This window comes from Oncorhynchus masou, chromosome 21 (assembly GCF_036934945.1).
Source record: "Oncorhynchus masou masou isolate Uvic2021 chromosome 21, UVic_Omas_1.1, whole genome shotgun sequence".
Lineage (NCBI taxonomy): Eukaryota > Metazoa > Chordata > Actinopteri > Salmoniformes > Salmonidae > Oncorhynchus > Oncorhynchus masou.
The window spans coordinates 36,684,427-36,709,405 of NC_088232.1; the positions used below are offsets into that span (position 1 = coordinate 36,684,427).

Genomic DNA, 24,979 nt, shown 5'->3' on the forward strand with positions numbered 1-24,979 from the left:
ACTGGCATTTTTTATTTAGTCGTAGGTAGAGCACCATCTAGCGGATAGTAGTAGAACATCGGTGACAGGTAATTTCCAATAGGCAGTGATTGATAATTACTTACTAAAGCATCGCACGTAAACCAAAGATAACATTATTTCCAGTCTTCTGTGGACTGACAGAAAATAACTCCACACCTGTCTGATGTATGCAACACTGTATCCACCAGAAATAACACTGTCATTATAATGAAATCCACTGCATATGGTAATTTTAAAGGAATGCTGTCTCGATGTGAACGAGTTTCTACGACTGTTACTACTGACCGTTTCTGAAACATAATTTCACGAATACTGTTGTTACAAAAGTTGTATTTACTTTATGGTTTATTAATTCAGATGTAATTACTTAAACAAACAAAACCATCACTTACGGTTTGTATTATTTTCCAAACACCAAATTTTAGAGCAAAGTTAGACAATTTCCTGTACTTTTATTTAGCACTGCGATACTTTATTCACGTTTTTTGTGTTATTATTGTCTGTCATGCAGGTGTCAAAACATTTTATTTGATAATGGTACTGACTGGTATAGTTAGCGTCACTGGAAGAAGTCGAGCCTTGTGCGCGGCAGAGAAAGTGAAGTGGAATCTCAGGGTTTGTCGGCTTGTCAAGTGAATGTTGAAGTGAGGGTGTGTTCGCCATTTACCTGGACGGCCATCAGTGCTCTTGTGACTACTTTACTAAAACGAGGACACAGATACAACTGTACATTTGTATTTATTGTGTTAACGCTGGCTACTCTTCTGAAGAAAGCAGGGTCCGGATTAAAGGTATGCTTGTGAAGGGAGGGATTCGTAAAAACGGCTTTTGTCGATTCGGGAAAACCTTTCCTATTTCCTGTATGATCATGTTTGGCCTTCAGCTAAAATAGGTAGCTAGCTAAATTTAACAAGTTAACCACAGACTGAGCGTAGTTACTGTGGCAGACCAGTCATTGACAAATTCTTTCGAATTAAGATAATTTAGTACAAGTGGAGGGTCAGTCTCTCCATAAGAATTAACATGTCAACTGCTGGCTAACGTTACAGCAAGTGTTGTTACATTGGAACCTTCAGCAGCATCGTTTTCTATTACCATCACGGACATATTCTTTTAGCTTGTTTGACAACTAGATATGATTTGCATTCATTTTCCATATAGTTATGTGTGATTTATTGGCTAGTAAAGTGACTGGAGAGCATATAGTTAGCTTAGCTTTCTACTACCACCACAGTAAAAGCCATTGATCACAAATATTTCTAACATAGGCCTAGTTATGCGTGTAGTTGGTTGCACCTCCAACCCAAACCAATTTTCTCTTTGAGTGGTATGGTAATATTATTGTAGCAAATAGAAGTTGAGGTTGACCAAACTGTATGATTTGTTCAGCGAAGATGATCAATACTGAGAATGAGTTAGTTCAGGCACCAAAACAAATCCATTGTCGAGCTTGATAAGATCCAATCATGTTTGTAGACTGTACATTGGTGTGTTTGCAACATGTCTAACTAAGTGTCTTGCTCAGCTTTGTGGAAAATAAATTGGGGCATAAAAATGTAGTCGGTTCCTCCTTATCCTTTTCCATGGGCCAGTATTGAAGGAATCCCAGTGTGCTTGAATGCCTTTTCGTTTGGGTGTGGTGTGTGTGCATGAGTATCACTTGATGGCAATGTGACATTCCTAAGAATAATGGACTCAACTGTCAAAGCACATGATCAAATGAGTTGTGTAAATAGATCTGGAAAGACTTGATGAGTTGTTGGTTGTCCAATTGGTAATCTAATCTTATAAATAGTTGCTTGGTTAGTTGTGCAGCCACCAAAATCCCATTCGTTGGATTACGATTTTAAATCACAATTCCTGTGAATGTGGTAACAACAATAATATACCTCTCTGCGTGTTGTCCCCTCCCAGGATGTGAAGAAGGCTCTGAGTCGGGGCTCCAAGATGAGTGTGACGTCATGGTTCCTGGTCAGCAGCTCAGGTACAAGACATCGGTTGCCACCAGAGATGATCTTTGTAGGCCGGGAGGAGTGCGAGCTCATGTTGCAGGTGTGTACGACATCTACAGCACCTTATGTTTACACACCAGACACCATCAATCTATCATGTGACCCTTACACAATCAGCTGTCCATTCACCCTCTTGTGAAAGAATGTGGCCTATATTAGGGTCATAACGCAAAGAAAGCAAGTTAGGTTAATGTACTAGAGATCTGAGAGGTGTGTGTTTGTGAGTGTTTGTGTTACGAGTGTTTTATAAGATTAGTGCCTGCTGGGAGAATTGCCTCTGGCAACTGTTCAATGTCAAAGCAAAATGCAAGTGATGCATTCCATCCTGCTGTTTTTCAACAACAAAACATCCTGCTTCTAGTTACTGTTTGGAATTCTTTGGGAGTTTCTCTCTGTGTACTTCTCAGTCTTGCTTTATCTCTTTATTTAAGCCACTGGGAAAAAAGAATGCTTCCTCAGGCTGTGGTTTGTTCAAAATGTCCTTCCCACCACATCTGCTTGCAGAATTGAAAAGCTGCTCTTGTCCACATTCAGGCAACACTTTCAGGCATCATTGGAACTATTGCTTACAGTGTATTCAGACCCCTTGACTTTTTCCAAATTTTGTTATGTTACAGCCTTATTTTAAAATGGATTAAATAAAGAAGTTTTTACATTGCTGCTACTCGCTGTTAATCATCTATGCACAGTCACTTTACCCCTTCCTACATGTACAAATGACCTCAACTAACCTGAACCTCGCACATTGACTCGTTACAAGTACTCCCTGTATATAGCCTCATTGTTATTTGATATATATAATAGTTTAGTTTATTTAGTAAATATTTGCTTAACTGCATTGTTGGTTAAGGGGTAGTAAGCATTACACGGTAAGGTATTCGGCGCATGTGACAAATTAAATATTATTTGATTTCAACAGTGGTTAACATAAGCACCAGGCTTGCATTGGTTAATAGTGATTATTTGCAGGAATGTAAGCAAACTCAAAGGCCTATTCGTTTGGCTATGAGCATATTTTGTATCTACTGTACATGCATGTAGCCTTCATTGCAAATATATTTTTTGCGCTGCTTATGACAGTATCCAGTCTGAGGTTTGTTAGCCCATCAGTATGAGATTCTCAGCTTTGTTCTCTGTATTGTTTTACAGTCGCGCAGTGTGGACAAGCAGCATGCTGTCGTCAACTACAACCCAGTCACAGACGAGCACATGGTGAAGGACCTGGGCAGCCTGAACGGGGTGAGTCCATGTCCCCTGCTTACAAGTTGAATAAAGGATCCAGTCAGCCACATCCCTCCCTGGAGGGTCCAGAGGCCCACTACCAGTCCCCCAGCCCTAGCACAAAAGAGCCCTCTCTCAGTGCCAGAGATGGTTGTTAGAGCAGCAATGAGCGCTGCATTTTCTGCAGTCCTGGTCCCTTTCTTCTGGTGTCTCTCTCTCGTCTTCTTCTGGTGTCTCTCTCTCGTCTTCTTCTGGTGTCTCTCTCTCGTCTTCTTCTTCTGGTGTCTCTCTCGTCGTCGTCTTCTTCTGGTGTCTCTCTCGTCGTCGTCTTCTTCTGGTGTCTGTCTCTCGTCTTCTTTTTCTGGTCTCTCTCTCTCTCTCGTCTTCTTTTTCTGGTCTCTCTCTCTCTCTCGTCTTCTTTTTCTGGTCTCTCTCTCTCTCGTCTTCTTTTTCTGGTCTCTCTCTCTCTCGTCTTCTTTTTCTGGTCTCTCTCTCTCTCGTCTTCTTTTTCTGGTCTCTCTCTCTCTCGTCTTCTTTTTCTGGTCTCTCTCTTTGTACTATTGCCACTACATTGCACTGTTTTTCCACAGGAATGAGGAGAGGGAAAGACAGCATTTTTCCCTGAAGTGTGTATTGTGGCACCATCTGTTAGAACACCCCCATCTAAACAGACCAGAATATTAGATGTTACTGACATGTATCATGGTGGCTGTTTCTTATTTGTACTTTACTGTACACGCACTGATAGGCTATTTACCCACGTGTCTCCTGACTGCCTTCCTGAGCCCTACTCAGCATAGATGGCCATTACATAACTGCATAATCTCATTAATGCCTTAACGTACAGGTAGGATAGCTTAACTTTCACTGGTAAAACGGCCAACTGCAAAGCATCTTAGCTTTGGCAAACCCCAGAGGCTGTGTGTGGAAGGGAAGGACCTGTTGCCAGAGTGACAACTAACTCATTTATCATCCGTATCTGTTATTATTCCAATGGAATTGAACTAATCAGGATTGTTGTGAAAACAAATAATTCCTGTGTATACATTTTTCTGATGCTTTCAATGTAAACACACAAAAACAAACTGTTTATTTTCTCCCCAGACTTTTGTGAATGATCTGAGAATCCCAGACGAGACTTACATTACCCTGATGCTCTCTGATGTCATCCGCTTTGGATATGATATCCTTTTGTTTATCTGATTATGATTTTGTAATTCTCTTATTGTTTTACTGAATCTTCATTGATTTGGGATTTTCTTGATTGGATCAAACGGATGCATATTTTTGTTGTTGTAATAGTTTTTTTTATTTTTATTTTATTTTTACAAACAATTGGATTTCAGAAAGTTTTGTCTACACTTGCAATTTAAAACACACATTTTCTTCTTCCTCTGTGGTTGATGTACCCAACTCTCCCAGCATGTTCATTCCTTGTGGTTTGAGTCAGGGGTTTTAGATTATGTTCAACTCTGGACTGAACATTTCTTGGACTCGTGAACCTCTGAGCTGAAAAACATGAATAGTTAAATTGAGTTGAAATAACAGGGGAAAAAAGTTGCATGTATTATTTATTATGACACTGGCTCCTGTCAGAATAAACCTTCTTTAACTCTGCTTCCACATTCTCATGTGTACATCCTGGAGAGGAGTCAACACAAGGTGCCAGAGGAGGCTCTCAAAGTAAGTGAGAACTTCCACACATGTACATATCATCCATGAATATGAGTGATAGTCAGGTAGAGGCTTCTTCATATCCTACTTTCCTCTTGTGTGTTTTAGCATGAGAAGTACACCAGCCAGCTGCAGATGAGTATGAAGGCACTGGAGGCCAGGAAGAAGGAGAAGGAGAGGCAGCATGCTAAGGAGAAGACCAGAGACTCCTCCTGCTTCAAACAGGAGAAAGCCGAGCATAAAGCTGCCCTCGCAACAGGTAAAAACCCTGTTTAACTCGCAACTTCAACTCTGCCCCAGTCCACCTCTTTTTGTCCTTTTCTTCTAGAGCCCACAGTATATGTGCTATCCTACATTATTGACCAGGCCTAGGCATTTTCTCTGCAAGGTCGAAAAGGATAGCAATTACAATTGATGAACTTAACTGTTTGTCTTGCCACAAACAGTACCAGCAAATACCAGTCTGTTATGCCTTAGGTAAAATATTGCTGCTGATGTCAGTTTCATTATCTTATTTACGTGAGGAAGAAGAAGCCTTTTATACCAAAAAGTGTTAGAGGATCTGTAGATGCACACAGCTCTCCTTGTTAAGCGAACCCCTAGTATATGATCAAGTTACCTTGTGAGGGGATTGGGTCAAAGGTTCAATCCAGTAGGGTCAGACGAGCAGCATTACTTGTGCGGAACTCCAGTTGGCAGTATGAGTGAAGTGATATTGGCCTGTTGAGCTGGGACACACAAAGCCTTATGTCTGTCTGCCATGCCTCTGTACTGGGGCTCCAGACATAGGCAGTAGTGCTGAACCTACTGCTGGTGGTGCTAGCATGTGCACTAGAAGGATTAGAAGTGTGTGTGTGTGTGGGTGAGGCTGTGTGTCTGTGTGTGAGAGTGAGACTGTGTTTTTCGTGCCAAGCGGGCACGGCTGTTAGGGGGATTGTGGATTTGCTGTCTCACACACCGCACCGTTACAGGTGTCCCTCTGTCCTCAGTTCTGCTCAGGGCTACATCTTTTGGGATTGTATAGGATTTACAGTGCAGTTAAGTTCCTAAAGCACTGAGGCTTGTTCTCAGCAGGGTAATGCAGAGGTGGACCATCACTAGTGGCTTTAACTACTGACAGTCACAAGGTTATGAAACAGCAGACACCAGCAGTGAACACTTCCTTTAGAGGTTTACATTCAGCCTCTTCCTCTCCCACTCTGCCTGTATGTGATGGGTTAATATAGCTGCTGACTGATTCCTTATTTCCTACTTGAGCAGTTGGACTGGTGAGGTGACCACAGTGACAGTACAGTGGCAGGGTCCGCACCATGTTGACAGTTCAGACACTGAAGCTGTGAGCAGGATATTTCTGTTTTTCCTGCTGCCTTGCAAGGTGTGGACTGTGGAGCCTGACCTCTCCTTTTGCTTCCTGTCTGTAAAGCAGTCTGCAGGCTCTCTGAGTGTACAGTAGGCCTGAGTGTGACTAGTCTACCCTGACAGGACCTAGAGCTATTCATTCTTTCCACCATAGACGTTACAGTAACTGTCCACTGTTTACAGATTTCTATGAAATATGAGTCAACATTTTCATGTAGATGGACTTAGAAGCTCAGTTTTGGTGACTTTTAAAAATAATTTTCTACTCCAAAATGAATGAAAATAAAAGCATGCTGACACCATGTAAATTATAATTTCCACATCCAGAAATTAACCCAATAACACATTGTAATTAACCCAATAACACATTGTAATTAACAAAAATGTATAAATTTATTTACATATTGGGCCATGTGTATATAGCCAAATCATGGTCCATCTAATCAGGTAGGCTATGCCTTTAGCCCAACTGATGTAGCAAAGTGCAAATAAATAGGCTGAAGCATGGTGTTGCCTATCTGCATTTACTGTATTTGGCTAATCATTAGCCAGATCCCAAATGTGATCTTTTAATGAGTTATTATCCTATTGATCCCAGAAACCACTTAATGTCACAATTCCCTGGTTGCCACTACTCTTGCGCAACAAAACATATCTATCTCATCACAAGTTAAGCCCCTCCCCCAAAAATATTTTGAGGTAGAGTGGCGTTGTACTTCAAGCTACCCTAGAATTGACCGGTGTCAATTTTGTTTGCAGAGGAAAAGTAAAAGTGGAATGTTCTAGCATCTTCGAAGTGCGCCTCAGCAGAAATATTTTTCATGCTCCAAAATGAGTGCAGCAGAAACACTGAATCAGTTATTCCCAGGCCCTAAACCAAGCAGGGAGAGGGGCCTTCTGTTATAAATGGGATCATGTGATACACAATCCTTCTGGGAGGAGAATGCGACTGGACACTCTAATCCTAATCTTCAATAAAGGGAGGAGATACGGTAATGAAAGTAAAATGTGAAGTTTTTCAAATAAAAACACTGGCCTGCAGAGTTTAGTGACCCATCTCTCCAGAGCAGAACATTAAGAAAAACTGCTATAACCTTCCATCTACAGTACACTGAGTGTATAAAACATTAGGAACACCTGCTCATACACAAGACAACTTTTTGGACAAGATGGGTCACATTTATGTCTGATGATAACCAAACACTGCATTCCACAGTAAGAACCTCCATACCAACAGTCAAACATGGCGGTGACGGTTGGGGATGCTTTGCTGCCTCAGGACCTGGATGATTTGCCTTAATAGAATTAACCATGAATTCTGCTCTATATTAGAGAATTCTACAGCAGGACTTGAAACAGCAGTTCATGCTTGCAAACCTACAAATGTTGCTTTAGTTAAAGCAGTTCTGCATGCAAGAGTGGGCCAAAATGAATCCACAGCGATGTGAGAGACTGATCAACAACTACAGGAAGCATTTGGTTGCAGTCATTGCAGCTAAAGGTGGCACAACCAGTTATTGAGTGTAAGGGGGCAATTAATTTTTTCACACAAGGGAACTGGGTGTTGGAAAACTTTAAAAATAAATACAATGTGTAAGATTTTTTTTGTTATTTGTAAACTCAAGTTCACTTTATCTAATATTAAGTATAACATTCAGTATCAAAAATTGAGAAAATCAGAAAGGAGGGAAATGTTTTTGCACTGCACATAATCATGATTGATCCATATTGTTTTTATCCATCTGACCAGTAAGGGCATTAGGGCAGGTTTCTTGTCACCTTCATGGCTGTGATGACGTTTAACAGCTGTCTGGCCAGCCCGGGATGCTAGCCTATGTGGCATAAATCAGAATGTCCACATGCCTGGTGTCTGTGTGAAAACTAAAGCGCTCCATTGGGGCTCACACACTGGCCTAAATAAAACAAAGCACTACAACTCCAAAGTGCTGTTTCCCAGAACACACAATAAGACATCAACAGAGAGAGGGAGAAACAGAAAGGCATGTCTAGGGCTGTTGTTGTGACCGTATTACCGTCATACCGGTGGCCACGAGTCATGAAGGCAGTCAAATTCCACATGACTGTTTAGTCACGGTAATTAGGCTTCTCCAAACTCTGATTCTGCTGTTGGTCATTAGTAGTCTACCAAACTTGCTAACTGCTTGGTACTCAGCACTCTATTGTCCCTCTAATCACTCGGACATCAACCCAAATGTAATCTGAAATCTAATCAAACACTTCATGAGACCCCATGAGCTCATATTGCACAACATTTCTATAGGCTATGTAATTGTGGGAGAAAAGAGTGTGATGGCTGCTAATAAAAAAACGAGGATCTCATCCGCTTTGTATAGGCTAGGCCTAGTATATTTATTTCTCAACTTTCCTAGTATTAAGCACATTGCTTATCTTTACAACAGGAGTACAGCCTACCTGGCAGGCATGAACATAAACCATGGGGAAAAGCTTCCTCCATTCACCATTTAAGCGAAATAGTGCCTTTTTCCCCCTAAACCTTTTCTAATCCTAGTCGCACAGCTCTTGTAGCCTAGCCCATAGGCCTATATGTTTAATGATTTTTGTATCACAACTAAAGTGGTCAAATAACTTCTTAATTAAGCACATTCATCCGCTTTACAAGGGGTGTAGAGCCTAACTGATATATATATATATATAAATAAGCAGCATGTGAGTTTCAAGTTTGGGGAAGTTCATTTTCACCATAAATGTTCTTTTTATAATAAAAGCATTACATGCATAATTGCATTTGTGGTCACTTTTGATAATGGTGTGTTCCTTTAATGGAACATTCCCGCTTATGGCCTACTACCATGTGCGCATTGCTGCGCTTATAGTATGAAGAAATAGCCTAATAGTTTATCGACATTTTATGCTAAACGTTCTGATCTGTTGGGTCAGCTACACTGCATATTTAAAAAAATAAAAAAAAATAATTGATGCTAGTGGTTGTATTAATTTTGGATCTATCGCATCCCATAACTGTTCCAGACTATATTTGGAATATTTATTTCTTGCACAGAATAGAATAGGTCATCTTCTGTACTATGGGGGATAGTAGATTGACATAGGCTACTGCTTTTGCTGTTCTTTATGCCTACTCATCTTGTTGACTGACGACAAAAAGTAAATGTGGACAATTCATCCATTATCTTCAATATGCACCTCAGAATTGGATAAGGATGTGCGCAGTTGCGTCCCCGATGTGTCGGTCTTCACTTGTAGCCTGTGAGAAAGACGCGATCACGTGACAGAGAGCTGTGTGAGTGAGAGACTCTTTGGATTGTGCAGCACTCTTGGGCCGCGAAAGGCATGGCTTTTTTTTAGGGTGCATTACGGCCATCATGAAATTCGAGGCATTATCAAGTGCTTGTCAAATTGTGAATGAGAGACTACTGGAGTGTGTACAGCTGTGCAAAAAAAACTAAGCAGAGCTCATGCCTTTTCAAGCGACTTTTTTTCCAAATCATTGTTAGAATCATCATGCAGCATTACAATGTATTAAAAAGCAAAACATATAGCCCAACGTTTGTAGAACAACTAAAGTTACATTAATAACTCTAAGCATAGACTACCTATTTCTTTGTTAACCGCTCAACACAGAATAGCTAGCTGCATGTGCGCACTCCCTGAATTCGCTTGGAGAAATTTTTTATATTTTATTCAGCTTTGTTCAATTGTATTCTTCATACTATAAAATAATGCCATGGAATTATAATCAAATCTTGTCTGCTAAATGAACTAGTGTAGCCCACAGCCATTTGGCATAGCTACATCAGGACCTAACATAAGGACAACTCAGAGTATGCTATTCTTTTCTTCAGAAATAGACTACATTTTCTTCATATCATGCTTCTTTAGTTCTGTCTAAAATAAATAATGGATTTATTGTGAAGATGTAGGCTATATTACATGGATTTATTAGACTTTTAATTGGCTTGTAGGCTATTTGAGGAAGCCAGGAGATGCTAAATCTGTTTGTTAATTAACGGTCAATTACCGTGAGACCGACCGACCGTTATTTGCTTGACAATCACAAGCTGACCAAATTGTGTGACTGCCACAGCCCTAGGTACCCTACCACACACTTTTTTTTGGTGGGGGGAGTGACATAACATTTTTTGATGAAACATATTTTTGTTGTGCAATAGTAGTGGCAACCAGGGAAGTGTTGTGAGAAATTGTGACATTAAGTGGTTTCTGTGAGAAGTACAGGCAGGGGTGTGTTACCCTAACAGGTAGGCCTACAGTACATTATATTCACTGTTTATGCACATTTTTTTTGTGGCATAAAATGAATCAATAGGATAATAACTAATTAAAAGATCACATTTGGGATCTGGCTAATGATTAGCCAAATACAGTAAATGCAGATAGGCAACACCATGCTTCAGCCTATTTATTTTCACTTTGCTGCATCATTTGGGCTAAACGCATATCTGATTTAGATGGACCATGCATAGGTTATTTACTTGGCCCAATATGTTAAAATAATTAAACATCTATCATTTTACCGTTGTGTTATTGGGCTCATTTTACCGTTGTGTTATTGGGCTCATTTACCGTTGTGTTATTGGGCTCATTTTACCGTTGTGTTATTGGGCTCATTTACCATTGTGTTATTGGGCTCATTTACCATTGTGTTATTGGGCTCATTTTACCGTTGTGTTATTGGGCTCATTTTACCGTTGTGTTATTGGGCTCATTTTACCGTTGTGTTATTGGGCTCATTTTTATTGGGCTCATTTACCGTTGTGTTATTGGGCTCATTTTACCGTTGTGTTATTGGGCTCATTTTACCGTTGTGTTATTGGGCTCATTTTACCGTTGTGTTATTGGGCTCATTTTACCGTTGTGTTATTGGGCTCATTTTACCGTTGTGTTATTGGGCTCATTTTACCGTTGTGTTATTGGGCTCATTTTACCGTTGTGTTATTGGGCTCATTTTACCGTTGTGTTATTGGGCTCAGGTGGAAATTATATTTCAAATGGTGTCGGCATACTTTTATTTCCATTCATTTTGTAGAATAATGTCCTTTTTAAAAAGCCACTAGAACTGAGCTTCACAGTCCTTCTACATAAAAGTTATAGGAGGGACACCCCCCCTCCCCCCGCCAGCGCTACACGTTTTTCCAGATGACACGCTGAGCGCGTTCTTATCAAAGTTAGAAACATTTTCGTGGACAAAATGCATTATATTATTCCTAATGTTATCTACTGTGACTGTTTTTGCTACGCTGTTTTGTAATGCTTTGGCATTGTACAGATGTTATGGTGTTTAGGCCTAAAGCTTTTGTGCAATCATTCTGCCATAAATAGTAGGAATAACAGTTTCATCATTCAGTTGGCGCTATACTAATTATGTTCTCTGATTTCTTTCACTCTCTGTCCATGTGTGTGCTTTTGTTAGTGGCCAGCGAGACTCCAGTGTCCAGACCCACTCCTCTGTATGGGCAGCCGTTGTGGTGGGGGGAGGATGATGCTGAACACATTGGAGGACAGCGGGCAGACGAGGACCCTGCAGGTCTGAAACCAGCATTACTCTACTATTACTCTATCAATGAATTTGTTGATCAGGATATGTGAGAGTGAGTGTGTCACTTTGAAAGAGGATTTGTATTTCAGTTTTCTTATTAGCTGTGCTGGCTCATAAAGGTTACTGCTCTTGTATTTGATTAGAGTGGCAAGCATAACACTTTGTTATGGCACCACATCAGTGTTGGATGCAGTGTACTAAGAGATGAATGGTGTTTAGCTCTGGCAAGCTCTGTAGTGCCCACTGGGGACAGGGAGCGGTCAGTGTCCCACTGAGCCAAGCCAGTCCTGGGCCATGTCAGGCCAGCAGCCAGCGCCTCGTGATGGATTACCCTGTAAGCCCAGGGGACTGTCAGCCTCATGCTGCCCAGCCTGGCTGGAACAGATTATCTCTCAGCCGTTCTCCTTTGGGACTCCAAGCTCCCACAGTGACATTTTTACATGTCCAGCTGGCCTGGCACCCACTGATTGGCTGATGTATCTGTTTGTTTGCTCAGTCTAGCTGCTGGAGCAATGTTGTTATTTGTGGCTTCAGTTTAAGAGTGAATACTTGGCAGAGTTTTAAAATTCTGTTTTCCTTGAATGGTGTAGTATGCCACAGATGTTAGTACTCCCCTGTAATATTTCATTACGGTTGTGTCTGTGATTTCTTCCCTTACCCACCTCACATACTGCATGTCCTTTGTGCCTGCAATTTAAAGTTTTAATCTATATAGACCTACTGTCTTCCCACTGTGTCTGCCCTAACAGAGAATACTAAAGAGGGCTCCAGACGTGACATCAGCGGTTCCCTGTCAAACAGCCAGGCCAAGACAATCTACTCACACCACAGGGAGCCAAGCTACTTTGAGATACCCACCAAGGAGTTCCAGCAGCAGCAGCTCCATGAGGTTCCCACTAAGGACACTGACCCCCCTTCTGTCCCTGTTCTCCCTCCAGTCTCCACCTCCACACCCCCTGTGGTGCAGAGCCACGCCTCCTTCACCATTGAGTTTGATGAATGCACACCAAGCAAGATCAAGATCAAGGACCATGTGACAAAGTTTTCCTTCCGCCAGCAATGCAAGCTCCCGGGTAAGGAGGCGGTGACAGCGCCCACTGAGGTGATGTCAGCGGAGTGCAAGGTGGCTGATTGGCTGGTCCAAAGCGATGTGAGCATGATGAGGGGTAGGTCTCGGACAGAGGACATGTTCAGCTCAAAGAGTGGCCTGCCCATCTGCAACGAGGCTTCCACAGGTGAACTCTGACCATTTATTCACTGACTCCACGGTTACTATCCTCTGTTGCTGTCAGAGCTAACGTGTTTCTGTTTTTATCATCAGGCCACCACCATGAGGATGGGACTCGTAGTGACTCTGAGGATCCTGTTGTAAACGGGAAACAGGCTATACAATTAAAGCCACCAATGGGCCCTCACAAATCTCTACCACCCCAGCTGGCCCTCCCTAGACCCTTCACCAACCCTCACTCAGCGGATCCTCAGTCTCACTCCCCTCCTCCAAGCCAGGACAAAGCAGACCCCCAGCAGGGCTTCGTCATTGAGTTCTTTGACGACAATCCACGCAAGAAGCGCTCACAGTCCTTCACCAACAACACAGGCCAGCTCGACAGCCCGGCCCTCAGGAACAAGCCGGAGAAAAGGTGCAACCCCAGCACCCCCACCCAGCAGTACACCATTCCCTTGAAGGGCCCGGGTTCTGGAGGCCCCCAGAGGGCCGGCTCCCTGAGGAGGGAGAAGATGGAGGATCGGATCGGTAACGACATCTCCTCCTGCTCCATCCCTCCCAGGCTGTTTAGAAGTATGGGACGCAGGTCCAAACTGGCCCAGGACTTCACGGCTGAGTTCCTGAGTGAGTCCAGACAGGAGTCTAGGCCGAGCATGAACACAACCTGGGAGAAGAATACGTCTCCTGTGTCTCCTACCACCAGCCCCCCACCAACAGTAGAGGCAACAGCACCCCACTGCCACCCCCACCAGACCACATCAAGCCCCCCTCAGCCATACCTGACTCAGACTTCATCCTGTACCCACCAGTCTGTGCCCCTGAAAGCCCCTCTAATGTCCATGGCCCCACGCAGCCTGGAGGCCCCACGCAGCCTGGAGGCCCCACGCAGCCTGGAGGCCCCACGCAGCCTGGAGGCCCCACGCAGCCTGGAGGCCCCACGCAGCCTGGAGGCCCCACGCAGCCTGGAGGCCCCACGCAGCCTGGAGGCCCCACGCAGCCTGGAGGCCCCACGCAGCCTGGAGATACCACGCAGCCTGGAGGCCACAAGCCCCAAAGGCCTGGGGAATGAGGAGGATGATACCTTGAGTGAAGCAGGCACCTACACCATTGAGACAGATGTCCAGGATAAAGAGGTGGAGGAGGCACGCAGCAAGATAGAACAGGCAAGTCTCTTTGCCTTACTCTCTGTAGTCGTCTGTCGTTCTCTGTAGTCAAGTATGCGACTATGATGCTATCTATCACAAGCCAATGCGAGTGGCACATAGGAGAGCCAGTGGATGTGGCATCCTCCAGCCCTGCAGAGACAGCGTTCACACACTCACATCATGCTTTGTTCCTGACAGGTGTTTGGTGTTGTTGAGGGGCCTGAACAGCCCGGCCAGACTGCAGCATGTAAGCCTGTTGAGTTTCAGGACAGGGAGGAGCATAGGGAGAGTAGCTTGGTGGATCTGATGCCAGCTCCAGGGCAGGGACAGAATCTGGTGCAGGTAACCCCCCCCCCCCCCCCAGTCTGTTGGTTCAATAAGCTATCAGCCTTGGAAACACAATTCTACTTGTTCTGATCTCATGATTCTCCATGGTTCACCTCATATCCCTCTTAGATCTTTAGTTGTCTCTGTTGGTTTCTGGGGGTGTTGGTGTGGTAGTTCTTTACTTCCGACTGGGTTTGGGTGTGTCCAACGGGTTTTCAATGGTGGTGTTCTTGGTTTCTACCTGAGGAGTGGAATGGATTGGATTTTTGCTGTCATAAAATGTCATTTTCAGATATAAGAAATATCCCAACATCCTAAGCTGTGAATGTGTTTCTTCGACCAATCGGTTTGTCAACAAAATAAAATTTCTTGAATGTGATTGTGTTAATTTTTTCCTTCTATTTTAAGCCTGATTTCTATTTATTGACTGCTGTCAAGCCATGTGAATAACTAGTGTGATCCTCCCTGCAGGTACCTGGTGGCTCTAAGTGGGTGTCTTGCTGGGCCAGCCTGGCAGACAGCTACACACACTCTGGCCCTGCCTCAGGCCTCTTTGAAATCCCCTCACAGATGGACCTGTCTGGAGGAGGTATGGGAATTTGCACAGAATTTGAAATGATAATGAGTTATAGTCCTGATTATCAACTTGATTAAAAATGTATCTTCCTGTTTCCATTCAGTTGGTGGGAGGACCGTCCATCAGGCAACGCTCAGTCGGAACATCAATAGTGTGGAATCGGAAGGCCCGAGTTCCAAAACACAGCGTATTCCTTCTCAGGCACCATCGATGGAAAATAATGAGACTCCAACTCCCAGCATTCTTATCCATCAGGACACTTACTCTACCTATGATATCAAAGAGAGGAGCTCCAGAGTCCTTGGACCACAGGAGGACCTCCACAACCTGTCTGTACAGGACGACCTTGACCAAGACAGCCTAAGTGATGCCAGTAAGTCAGACGACGGCTCCATCGTGGAGCAGAGGAAGATGCCCACACCAGAGAGGACAGACAAGAGTACATCTCAGAGCAGTGAAAAGGAGAGGCCCACACTCCCAGCCAAGTCTACATCATTCTACATTGGCTCTATGGAGACTGTGCCTAAACAGGAGCGGGGATCCAGACCCAATACACCCAGGATTGAGAGAAAACCACCACCACATCCCAACACACCACAGTTCTCCACAGCCACCCTGACCAAACAACAGGGTGGACAAGAATTTCAGAAGACAGTCAAGCTCAACTCATCAGCTCCCAAGCTTGACTACCAAGGCAGAGTCAGCCCTGAGCCCAACGAGATCTCAGTGTCTCTGGTCAGGCAGGAGAGTTTCATTAAGGACCAGCCAAGTGATGCTGCGGTCACTAGACTCCCACACATCTCCAGCCAGCCTGCTCTGAATGACCCTGACCCTGACCCTGCTGAGGTGTTCCAGGGTGTTTGCAGCCAGGACACCCACTCCTACCTCAATGGGACCGAGGATGCTCTGGCTGCCCTTGCGGCCAAGCTCCAGGCCCAGCCGCCTGATGTTGTTCCTCGCCCCATAGATTACTCTCTGTCTGGGGAGTCTGACATGGACTCAGCGAGCACTGCCAGCCTGCGCAACAACCAGACTGCCCCCAAGACTGGATCCAAGAAGCCCTTGTTCACTAGTGGCCTTCAGAGGGAGAGGTCCTCTGCCAGCTCCTTCACCCAGGAGCCCAGTCGCCAGCAGTCAGCCTTCGATCGCCTGTCCGAGAAGCGGCGGTCCCAGAGAGTGGACAGCAGCAGGAAGCCTGAACAAGACAGGAGGCTGGGAATGAGATGCTGTGTTGTAAAACATGGCACCATGGACCTGAGTCACGACCCCCAGAGCCTCAGCTTACCCTACTGGCCTGAAACCATCTCCTCAGACCAGGAGGTCCCCCGGCCCGCTGCATGCAAGAAGTACACCGTCCCCCTGCAGAAGGAGGATCCCACTAAGTCCTCCAAAGTGGCCCAGGCCCTAAGCCGCTCCAACAGCATGTCTGCCCCACGGCCCACAAGAGCTTCAATGCTTCGCCGGGCTCGCCTGGGCGAGGCATCCGACAACGAGGTTACAGAGACAGACAGAATCTCCCAGAACTCCCAGGAAGTTAGTGGGACCTCCAAGGCCTCCCAGGACAGTAAGAAGCAGCTCTCCAGGCTGGACATGCTGGCTCTGCCCCGGAAGAGGACTAGCTCCTTCACCACTCCCAGTGATACAGAGTCCTCAGCACCCAGGACAGGCTTCTCCAACCGCAGCACAGAGTCCAACAGCGGCTCTGGCCTTAAGGCCTCCGTGGCCGGGCCCAGCGCTAAGCCTGCGCTAGGCAGGGCCTCTGGAGCTCCAGGCAAGCTCATCACCCGCGTCCGCTCCAGCAGTGCCAAATACACCAGCAGCACAGCCAGTGAGTAACAAACACGCATATCAGTCTCCCCTTTGCCTTTAAAATGTAATTTTATGTAGTACTGTCTTAGTAATCATTTATTACAGGTGTAAGAACCTGAAAGGTAAAACTGTCTAAATATGTCTTTGCCATTCCTGAAATATTACAGAAATGTAATAAACCATGAAAATTACTTCTTCTGGATTGGAGAAATCACAATTTAGGTCTGCGTAAAGGTGTCACGTCCTATCAATTATCTAAATGAATTGGTTCTGAGTGAGTTTGAGATAATTAGTTCAACTAACAAGTTATGAAGGTGCAAGCCTTGGTTTTATTCTTCTGGAGATTTGGCTTTAAGGTCCTCCACTAACTTCACTAATGCTGTATTGCTATTTGCAATTGATTTCAATCATTTCTACTAGAATACCTGTGGTGAAGGTGGATACCATCTGCACAATGTTCTCATAATCATTATGCAATCTTCATGATAACATAACTGTCTAGAACAATGTTATGAGAATATTGTGGGTCACATGTGGAATACCGTGCTCTATCCTTTGAGCGATAATCTGTGATTTAACTACACTTCACTTTCTACATTGTGTCAATATGACTATGGTCTTCAACAACATGACTTTGTGACAGTAGCCATTACTGTTGGGTTGAGTGCTCATTTCTGGTTGTGAATGTTTTTGAATCAAAGACAATCCTAATGAATAGTTTATACAGCAAGACTTAAATCTTGCATCAGTTCATTTACCATCTGAATGAGCACAAAACTACAAAACCCTTCTATATGGGTCTATGGGGTATATTTGGGTGTTTTGGGATGTGTAGGGTTTATAGTGTTTTAATGGTGTCCTTTCATGGTGTCTCTGTTTTTACCTTCTCCTCATCGTCCTAACTTTCTAAAACACCCTTCAAACCAATTCATGGCTGAAAGGCTCTAGACGACGACAGAAAGGCTCTGACTACACCTCCACCTCCGAGGAGGAATTTGACTCTAACCAGAGCACCCTTAAACACAAACGCTCACACACCCCCTCAGCTTCCCGCTCCCAGCCTCTCATCCCCCCACGCCCCAAACCCCGCTCACAAGACTCGGACCAGGAGAGTCACGAGGGAGACGCCTACCAGAACTGGTCCTCTCACAGTGCTGAGATAGCAAGGTGAATTGAAATGGCAAGGGCACAGCATAAGCCAGTTAATGCTATTGCTGAGTGCTTTAATTATCTGCACGGTAATTGAAGTGGTTATTGAGTTCACAACAGTAGTGAGATCATTTGAAACTTCTTGAATTTTTCGCTCTTGGTAGATTGCCTGAGGTATCCATCCCTATGTTGGTCTGTTCTCCCCTTCTAGACTGAGTCAGGACCTGGCTAAAGATCTATCCGTCCTGGCCAGGGAGATCCATGGTGTGACTGGTGATGCTGATCCTCAGAGCTCTTCTGCAGTGGAGGCCAATACACCTGTCTCTACCATCACCGCCAGGGAGGTGGTATGTTAACCACACTGCCCAGTCACACTGATATTTTATTTAGCACACAATGCAGTATATCCTCACCTGTGTTCACTGAACCCTGTTACAATGGCTGGAGAAGACATAAACAACATATCAACCAAGAGTTTTCATTTTCTCCATGTTGTCGTGTCTTTGGCTATGCCGGATTAAGTGATATGACATGCTATTCTATAAAATAATTTCTCCGAAATTAATATTACCTGATTGAGCTAATCATGTAAATGTAATTAACTAGAGAGTCGGGGCACCACGAAAGAATATTTATAGAGCTGTTATCTTCCGAATAAACTCTTAAAGACCTAGTAATATTTTACATCAATAGCAGTCAATATTAATCGTCACCTTAATTCAGTCTCATCTGAAAGTTGTACATTCTTGGTTATCTGCACGAACCCTGGCTAACAAGTTGAATCAGCAATACAAAATTGAGTTTAATTATTTATTTACTAAATACCTAACTAATCACACAGAATTACACATACACATAATTAATCATAACATGATTACAAATTACGTCATAAAGGAAAACGTCCCTAGTGGGCGGAACAGATATGACAGCTTGTTACACAAAAGAAAAGGGTCTGGGTTTGAGTGAAAGAGCGGGAAGACTGCGGAACAAAGGGCGAAGCTGTGCTACCCATTGGAAAAGGAAAATGCAATAAATATTTACTCTGAGCTGCGCTTCAGTAGGTTGGTGGTAGATGGAAGGCCGTGTTGCCAAACCGAGTCCTTTGAAGAATGTCTCTGGTGGTCAATTGGATACGTTGTAATAAAGTTGTTGTGTGATAGACAGAATACTCTGTCTGTTCCTTCCTAACCTTCGTTTGCAGCTACTGTTGCTAACTCAACGGCTAGGAGGTATCACTTCTGTAGTGAATAAGAGTTCAAAGTTCATACCATTCGCAACCAAAGCTCACACTGATGTTGGCTTCGTTCTGTAGTTATTATCTGAACCATTCTGACATCGGACCGTCGTCCTCACATCCTCGGAACAGGAGGTTACATTGTCGTCAAGTCTTTATATAGGAAGGGAGAGAAGGGCGTGTTTGAAAAGTTTTATAGCCCATGTCCCTTCACAGGGGCGGGCCACTGATTGAGCATAGCCCTAACCTTATGAAAACCCAAATCTCACATTTTAGAAGCTAAAATCACATTTCATCCCATCACGAATAATTTCATATTCAAACATTTAAATTGAACAACAATTCCATGTGAATCCGATAACTCTGATGTGTAGACTTTCCACTGTAGAGTTTGTCATCTTATCATTGATGAGAATGTCTCAGATGACAACCGAACTGACATCATATTCATTAAGTACCACCGCATATGTTAAATTGGTCGGCTTACCAGAATATAGTTAATTTCCCCCCACCTTCTGATGTTCCCAGAATCTCTATGTTAACCAAAGGGGTTTGCAAATGTAACATCAGTAGGGTAGAGAGAGGAAAAAGGGGGGAAGAGGTCTTTATGACTGTCATAAACCTACCTCCAGGCCAACGTCATGACAATGCTGTCAGACAGCACAGCCATCTCCTCGGGCTGCCCAGCCTTCTCAGTTGCAGATTTATCAATGAGTTGGTCTCACATCTGTGGCCAATGCAAAACATTAATTTGACTGTCGTTAATGGGGTTGTATCCATCAATTCATCTTGATCGTTGTTTCTTCCCTGTTTCCATATCAGCTACCTTATGATTGGCACATATGATAACCATCCTTAACTGTTGAGACTGTCTGACTCCTGTTGTATTGCAGTTGGTCCATCCCATCCCAGAGGCTGGTGTGAACTACCTTAGAGTTCCTCCTGGATCCGCTGCAGCCAGGGACCCCGACCAAACCATTATGAATGACCAGGAATACAACTCTAAGCACAGAGGATGCTACCAGGAAGTGGTTAGACCATACTATTATTTATCATACCACTTCAAGCCATTTTGGGAATGTTAAACATTATAAATAGATTCTGTCTTTTTTATAAGTTGCTGTTCAGCCTTGTTTTTGTGAAATTGAGAGTTGACTGATTATTTTTGTCTGCGATCTCTCTCCAGGTTGTTGTGGATGATCTGATGTTGAATCCAGTTTCCCAGATCTCTCTGGCTATTCGAGAAAACACAGAGCAGCTAGCTGAGAAAATAAAGTATGAATTTATACAAAGACATGAAGTATGTTCAAAAGTTCACAATCCCTTTTCTGTCCATTCCCCTCGCATCTCATACCAGAACCAGATGATACGTTTTATTAGTCCTCTGATATGTGGTAATCTTGTTAGCTCTGCGTGACTTTCTAAGTGAGCTCAGCCACTTAGCATGGCTAATGGACTCAGACTGAGTGAACTGTGCTGTTGGGCAGATAGCCTATCCTTAGGTCCTTAAATATTCAGTATAGGAATTCCTCATTTGATATGTGGTTGCTCTGTCTGTACTCTAGAGTGTGTTTTTGGGCTTGCAGGGTACTATTCCACAACAAAACTGACGTTTGGGGGGAGATTGAATCAAAGCTGAATACTGAAAATGACTTCCCTGTCCTGAAAGGCTCAAACAAGGTTGGTATTTCCTCAAGTTTCTCCAGTTAGTTTATAGTTATTTGTGATGATTTGCTGTATAATGTTTATTTCCATCAGCAGTGTGTAACATGCCTATTTGTATTTCAGGAAATCACAGCTATTCTGAAAGAGCTCAGAAGAGTTCAGAGACAACTTGAAGGTAAGTGCACATTCATCACAAAAATCGAGTAAAACCTCCATGTAAACAAGCATCACTTAAAATATTTTTTTGCTTTTTGTTAAATAATTTTTTTCCCCTCAGCATTTTAGTTGTGTTGATTTATGCCTGATTTTTCTGTCCCCTCCACAGTCATCAACACTATCATTGAGCCCTGTGGAAATCTTGAGCCAGCCAAAGCCTCCACTCCTAGTGCCGCCTCCACTCCTAGTGCCCCCTCCTCAGCCGGGTTGAAGCCATCCAGGGCCCCTTCGAGATACTGGAGAACCTCGGGTTCCCAGCGGGGTGTGGTTCCTTCTTCCAGCTCCAGGCCCAGTGAGAGTGTCAGGAGATCAGTTGTGGCCTCTGAGGCAGAGAGCTACGTGGTCTGAGGTTTTGGAACACAGTGCCTCCCCTTCACTGCTGCATCACAATTCCAGGTGTTGAGAGAGTGGATTAGAGGGGGAAATAGGCACTGCTAGAGAGAACTGTGGCCCCACCGCACAAAGACACTACTGTACTGTGTGTGCACTACTAGACAACTGCAATGCGCATTGAACTGCCATGGTGTGAGAAAAGGGTTGTACGAGACACAAAGCCATGCAGTGGTTAGTTCAGTCGAGGGAAAATCCCTTTAAAGGCCCATTGCAACTGTTTTTATATCAATAAGAAAAAATCTGGATAACATATTATAATTAACTAGTAGTGCACACACCTTACTGTAATAGATATATATTCAAATTGACAAAAATAACTTTTTACACAAACTATTTCTTAAGCAAGAATTTTGCTAGGACTGTCTGAGTGGAGAAGAAAAACTGAAAACTAGCTGTTCTTGGCAGAGGTTTGGAACTCTTTGTTATTGTTATTGGTCTATTAACCAATTTACCGCATGGTGATGTCACCATGGAAAGCCGAAATGTCTGCCCATGCAAACATGCTGATTAGAAGGACCTGTCTAGATTGTATTTTCAACCAGCAACTCCAGGATCAGTGTTAGTTTCATCAGCTGTTGAACAATATGATACAAAACACACAAACAGAATTTTGACTACACTGGGCCTTTAAGACGAGGTCATTATTCTGCCATATACCCTTGTTGATCTCACGCTCAGAAAACTTAAGCATACTTGCATTTGATTGATTGATTTCTATAATTGTATTAATTGGGGAAATTTTGCCGCAATCAGCTTAGAGCACAGTATATTTAAAAACAGCTTGAGTATAATTACTAAAGTAATTAACTAATAAAATTAAAGCATATTTTGACTTTGCTTGATTAAATGTATAAGTAAAGAATTTATATTCTCCAGGATTCCTTGATAGGTTTATTCAAGACTTCATCACTGCTTTCTTTGAATACTCACTTTCTTTTGACCACTTTCTCCCTCTATGGACCAGACCTATTGAAGAATGGCTAAAGTATTTAATTGTACTGATTTATATATTATTAAAGAGTTTATACATTTGCACTTGGACACTTGCTTTTGCGCAAATAGAATGTTATTTTTCTGGTCTCTTAAACGACATTGAGGCATTTTTTAAATTAAATGTAAGAATGGCTCTAGGAGTCATTGCTTTACAAGGTATCTCATGTTGCCAGTAGAAACGGTTGCGTATGTATTCTCTAGAGTCAAAGGTAGACATCAGGTCTGCTTCCTCATGCACTATCTGACACTATAGATTTCCTTGTTCTCAGAACTGAAAGTCTGTGTGGAATGTATGGTTGGGTGGGCAGGGCTGGGGGGTTTAGTGCTGGGGTAGAAAGTTAGTTTTAATCACCTAGCAACAACCAACTGCTGTATCTGCTTAGCTCAGCCCAGAGATTTTAGACTTTCATTCAGGGCTTCTACCAGCTAGCGCCATTTGGAAAGTGTGTTTGTATTGCTGATAGGTTTGATTGTCATAACTGGTCAGTTGATTGCACAGCTTTCAATAATGTGGTCAGACATACAGTGAGCTCTAAAAGTATTGGGACAGTGACACATTTGTTGTTTTGGCTCTGTACTCCAGCACTTTGGTTTTGACATGATATAATGACTATGAGGTTGAAGTGCACACTTAACTTTTAATTTGAGGGTATTTTCATCCATATCGAGTGAACCATTTAGAAATTACAGCACTTTGTACATAGTCCCCCCATTTTAGGGGACTAAAAGTGTTGGGACAAATTCACTTGTGTATTAAAGTTGTCAAGTTTAGTGTTTGGTCCCGTATTCCTCGCACGCAATGACAATGGTTATATCAAGCTTGTGAATCTACAAAGTTGTTGGATGCATTTGCTGCTTGTTTTGGTTGTGTTTCAGATTATTTTGTGCCCAACACAATGAATTGTCATTTTGGAGGTACGTTAAGAACATAATGTTTCCAAACACTTCTACATTCAATGTGGATGATACTATGATTACTGATAATCCTGAATGGATTGTGAATAATGATGAGTTGGAAAGTTACAGATGCACAAATCCCCCCCCCCCCATCCACATTTTAATGTAGAAGTGTTTAAGAAACATTATATTGTTATTTACAATAAAAGTGACTATATAAAATTACACCGTACATTATTTATCATTCATTTCTATTAGGCACAAAATAATCTGAAACGCAGCCAAAATAAACAGCAAATGGTTTTGGCCCCCTAAAATGGGAGGACTATGTACAAAAAGTGCTGTAATTTCTAAATGGCTCACCTGATATGAACAAAAATACAGTCTGCACTTTAACCTCAGTCATTGTATCATTTCAAATCCAAAGTGCTGGAATACAGAGCCGAAACAACAACAAAAAGTGTCACTGTCCCAATACTATTGAAGCTCACTGTATCTCAGGGCAGTGTACTTTCTGAACTCCTGTGATGTTGATGCCAGTTTTAAAGGACTGTATCAGGTGTCAACAGCAAGATGCACTTGCTGTTTCTTGTTTTGTTCTAATCATTCATCATAATTGTGAGCAGAAATGTTGTGCAGTTATACATTAAATCAAAATGTCATGCTATATGTACATATCTAAGACTTGATGATCTAGAGATGACCACACCATCTTGTATTTTGCACTAGTGTAGTACCATTGAGACCCTTTTAATCTTATGCTGAGAAGCTACACATCAAGCCACCTTTTTTTACTAAGGGGGATGCTCTCATTCTGTTAGATTGTATAAATGATATCCTGTCCGGAAGGAAGGAAAGGAGACTGAAAATGCAATAAAATAAAGGGACTACAGTCCACAAGTGCTTGTCCTTTTCCCAACAGTTTGTGTAGCTGTATATGAAATTGTAAAAGGAATTTCCCTCAGTGCCACAAAGCCTTTTGGGATATGTTTCATACCACAAAGTACAGTTCTTGTTTACACCCATGGGCTAAGTTAAATCTGTCTGAGCTTTTGATTGCTGTGACACGAAGTGCTGCTGCTATTCTGCTTTGTGGAAGTTTTATTATATTTCTCCATCAAAAGCTCCAGTTAAACACTTTAATTGAGAAATATCTTGATGTCATATGTGAGTCAAATGTTGTATACCTAGCTCATATCCCTTTAAAGTCATCAGTCATCATGGTTTGTTTTTTGGGTTGGTTGGCTCTTGCACCCTAAAAGTAATGTTAAGTTCCACATCCTTCAGCATCTGTTATTTATGATGTTTTCCAGAATGAATTTATTGGAAAGGTTATACATTTTGTGCAAAGTTTAGAGAATGTGATAACATGTTGTAATAAAGAGATTTGTAATCAATTATGTTGTACTATCATCTTCATTATTTTTATTCCAACGCCACTTGTTTGATATAAGCCTAATATTGTAGCACTCAACAGAATCATGTTTTACAAGTACTTTTATTTATAC

At 42.8% G+C, this 24,979-nt stretch overlaps 1 protein-coding gene across 2 annotated transcripts; it reads left to right on the forward strand.

The window, feature by feature from the left end:
- Positions 1-729: 729 nt before the first annotated feature.
- LOC135508266 (centrosomal protein of 170 kDa protein B-like) lies at positions 730-24,862 on the forward strand. Of its 2 annotated transcripts, none has more exons than XM_064928334.1 (19): positions 730-812; positions 1,936-2,073; positions 3,183-3,272; positions 4,359-4,437; positions 4,879-4,937; positions 5,037-5,187; positions 11,716-11,829; positions 12,591-13,076; positions 13,163-14,229; positions 14,410-14,553; positions 15,010-15,127; positions 15,219-16,943; positions 17,866-18,091; positions 18,285-18,420; positions 20,201-20,338; positions 20,494-20,582; positions 20,894-20,987; positions 21,096-21,147; positions 21,298-24,862. In XM_064928334.1, the coding sequence occupies exons 2-19, from the start codon at positions 1,969-1,971 to the stop codon at positions 21,534-21,536; spliced, it is 5,112 nt and encodes a 1,703-aa protein (XP_064784406.1). In that variant the 5' UTR covers positions 730-812; positions 1,936-1,968; the 3' UTR covers positions 21,537-24,862. The 2 variants fall into 2 exon arrangements, with proteins under 2 accessions (XP_064784406.1, XP_064784407.1); XM_064928335.1 differs by having other exon boundaries at positions 17,971-18,091.
- The last annotated feature ends 117 nt before the right edge of the window (positions 24,863-24,979 follow it).

Excerpts from the sequence above, each read along its gene's own strand:
- LOC135508266 (XM_064928334.1), top strand. The coding sequence starts at position 1,969 with ATGAGTGTGACGTCATGGTTCCTGGTCAGCAGCTCAGGTACAAGACAT. Across the intron at positions 4,438-4,878 it reads TGTCATCCGCTTTGGATATG|ATTCTCATGTGTACATCCTG; the intron begins ATATCCTTTTGT and ends CTCTGCTTCCAC. Across the intron at positions 16,944-17,865 it reads ATACACCAGCAGCACAGCCA|GCTCTAGACGACGACAGAAA; the intron begins GTGAGTAACAAA and ends CATGGCTGAAAG.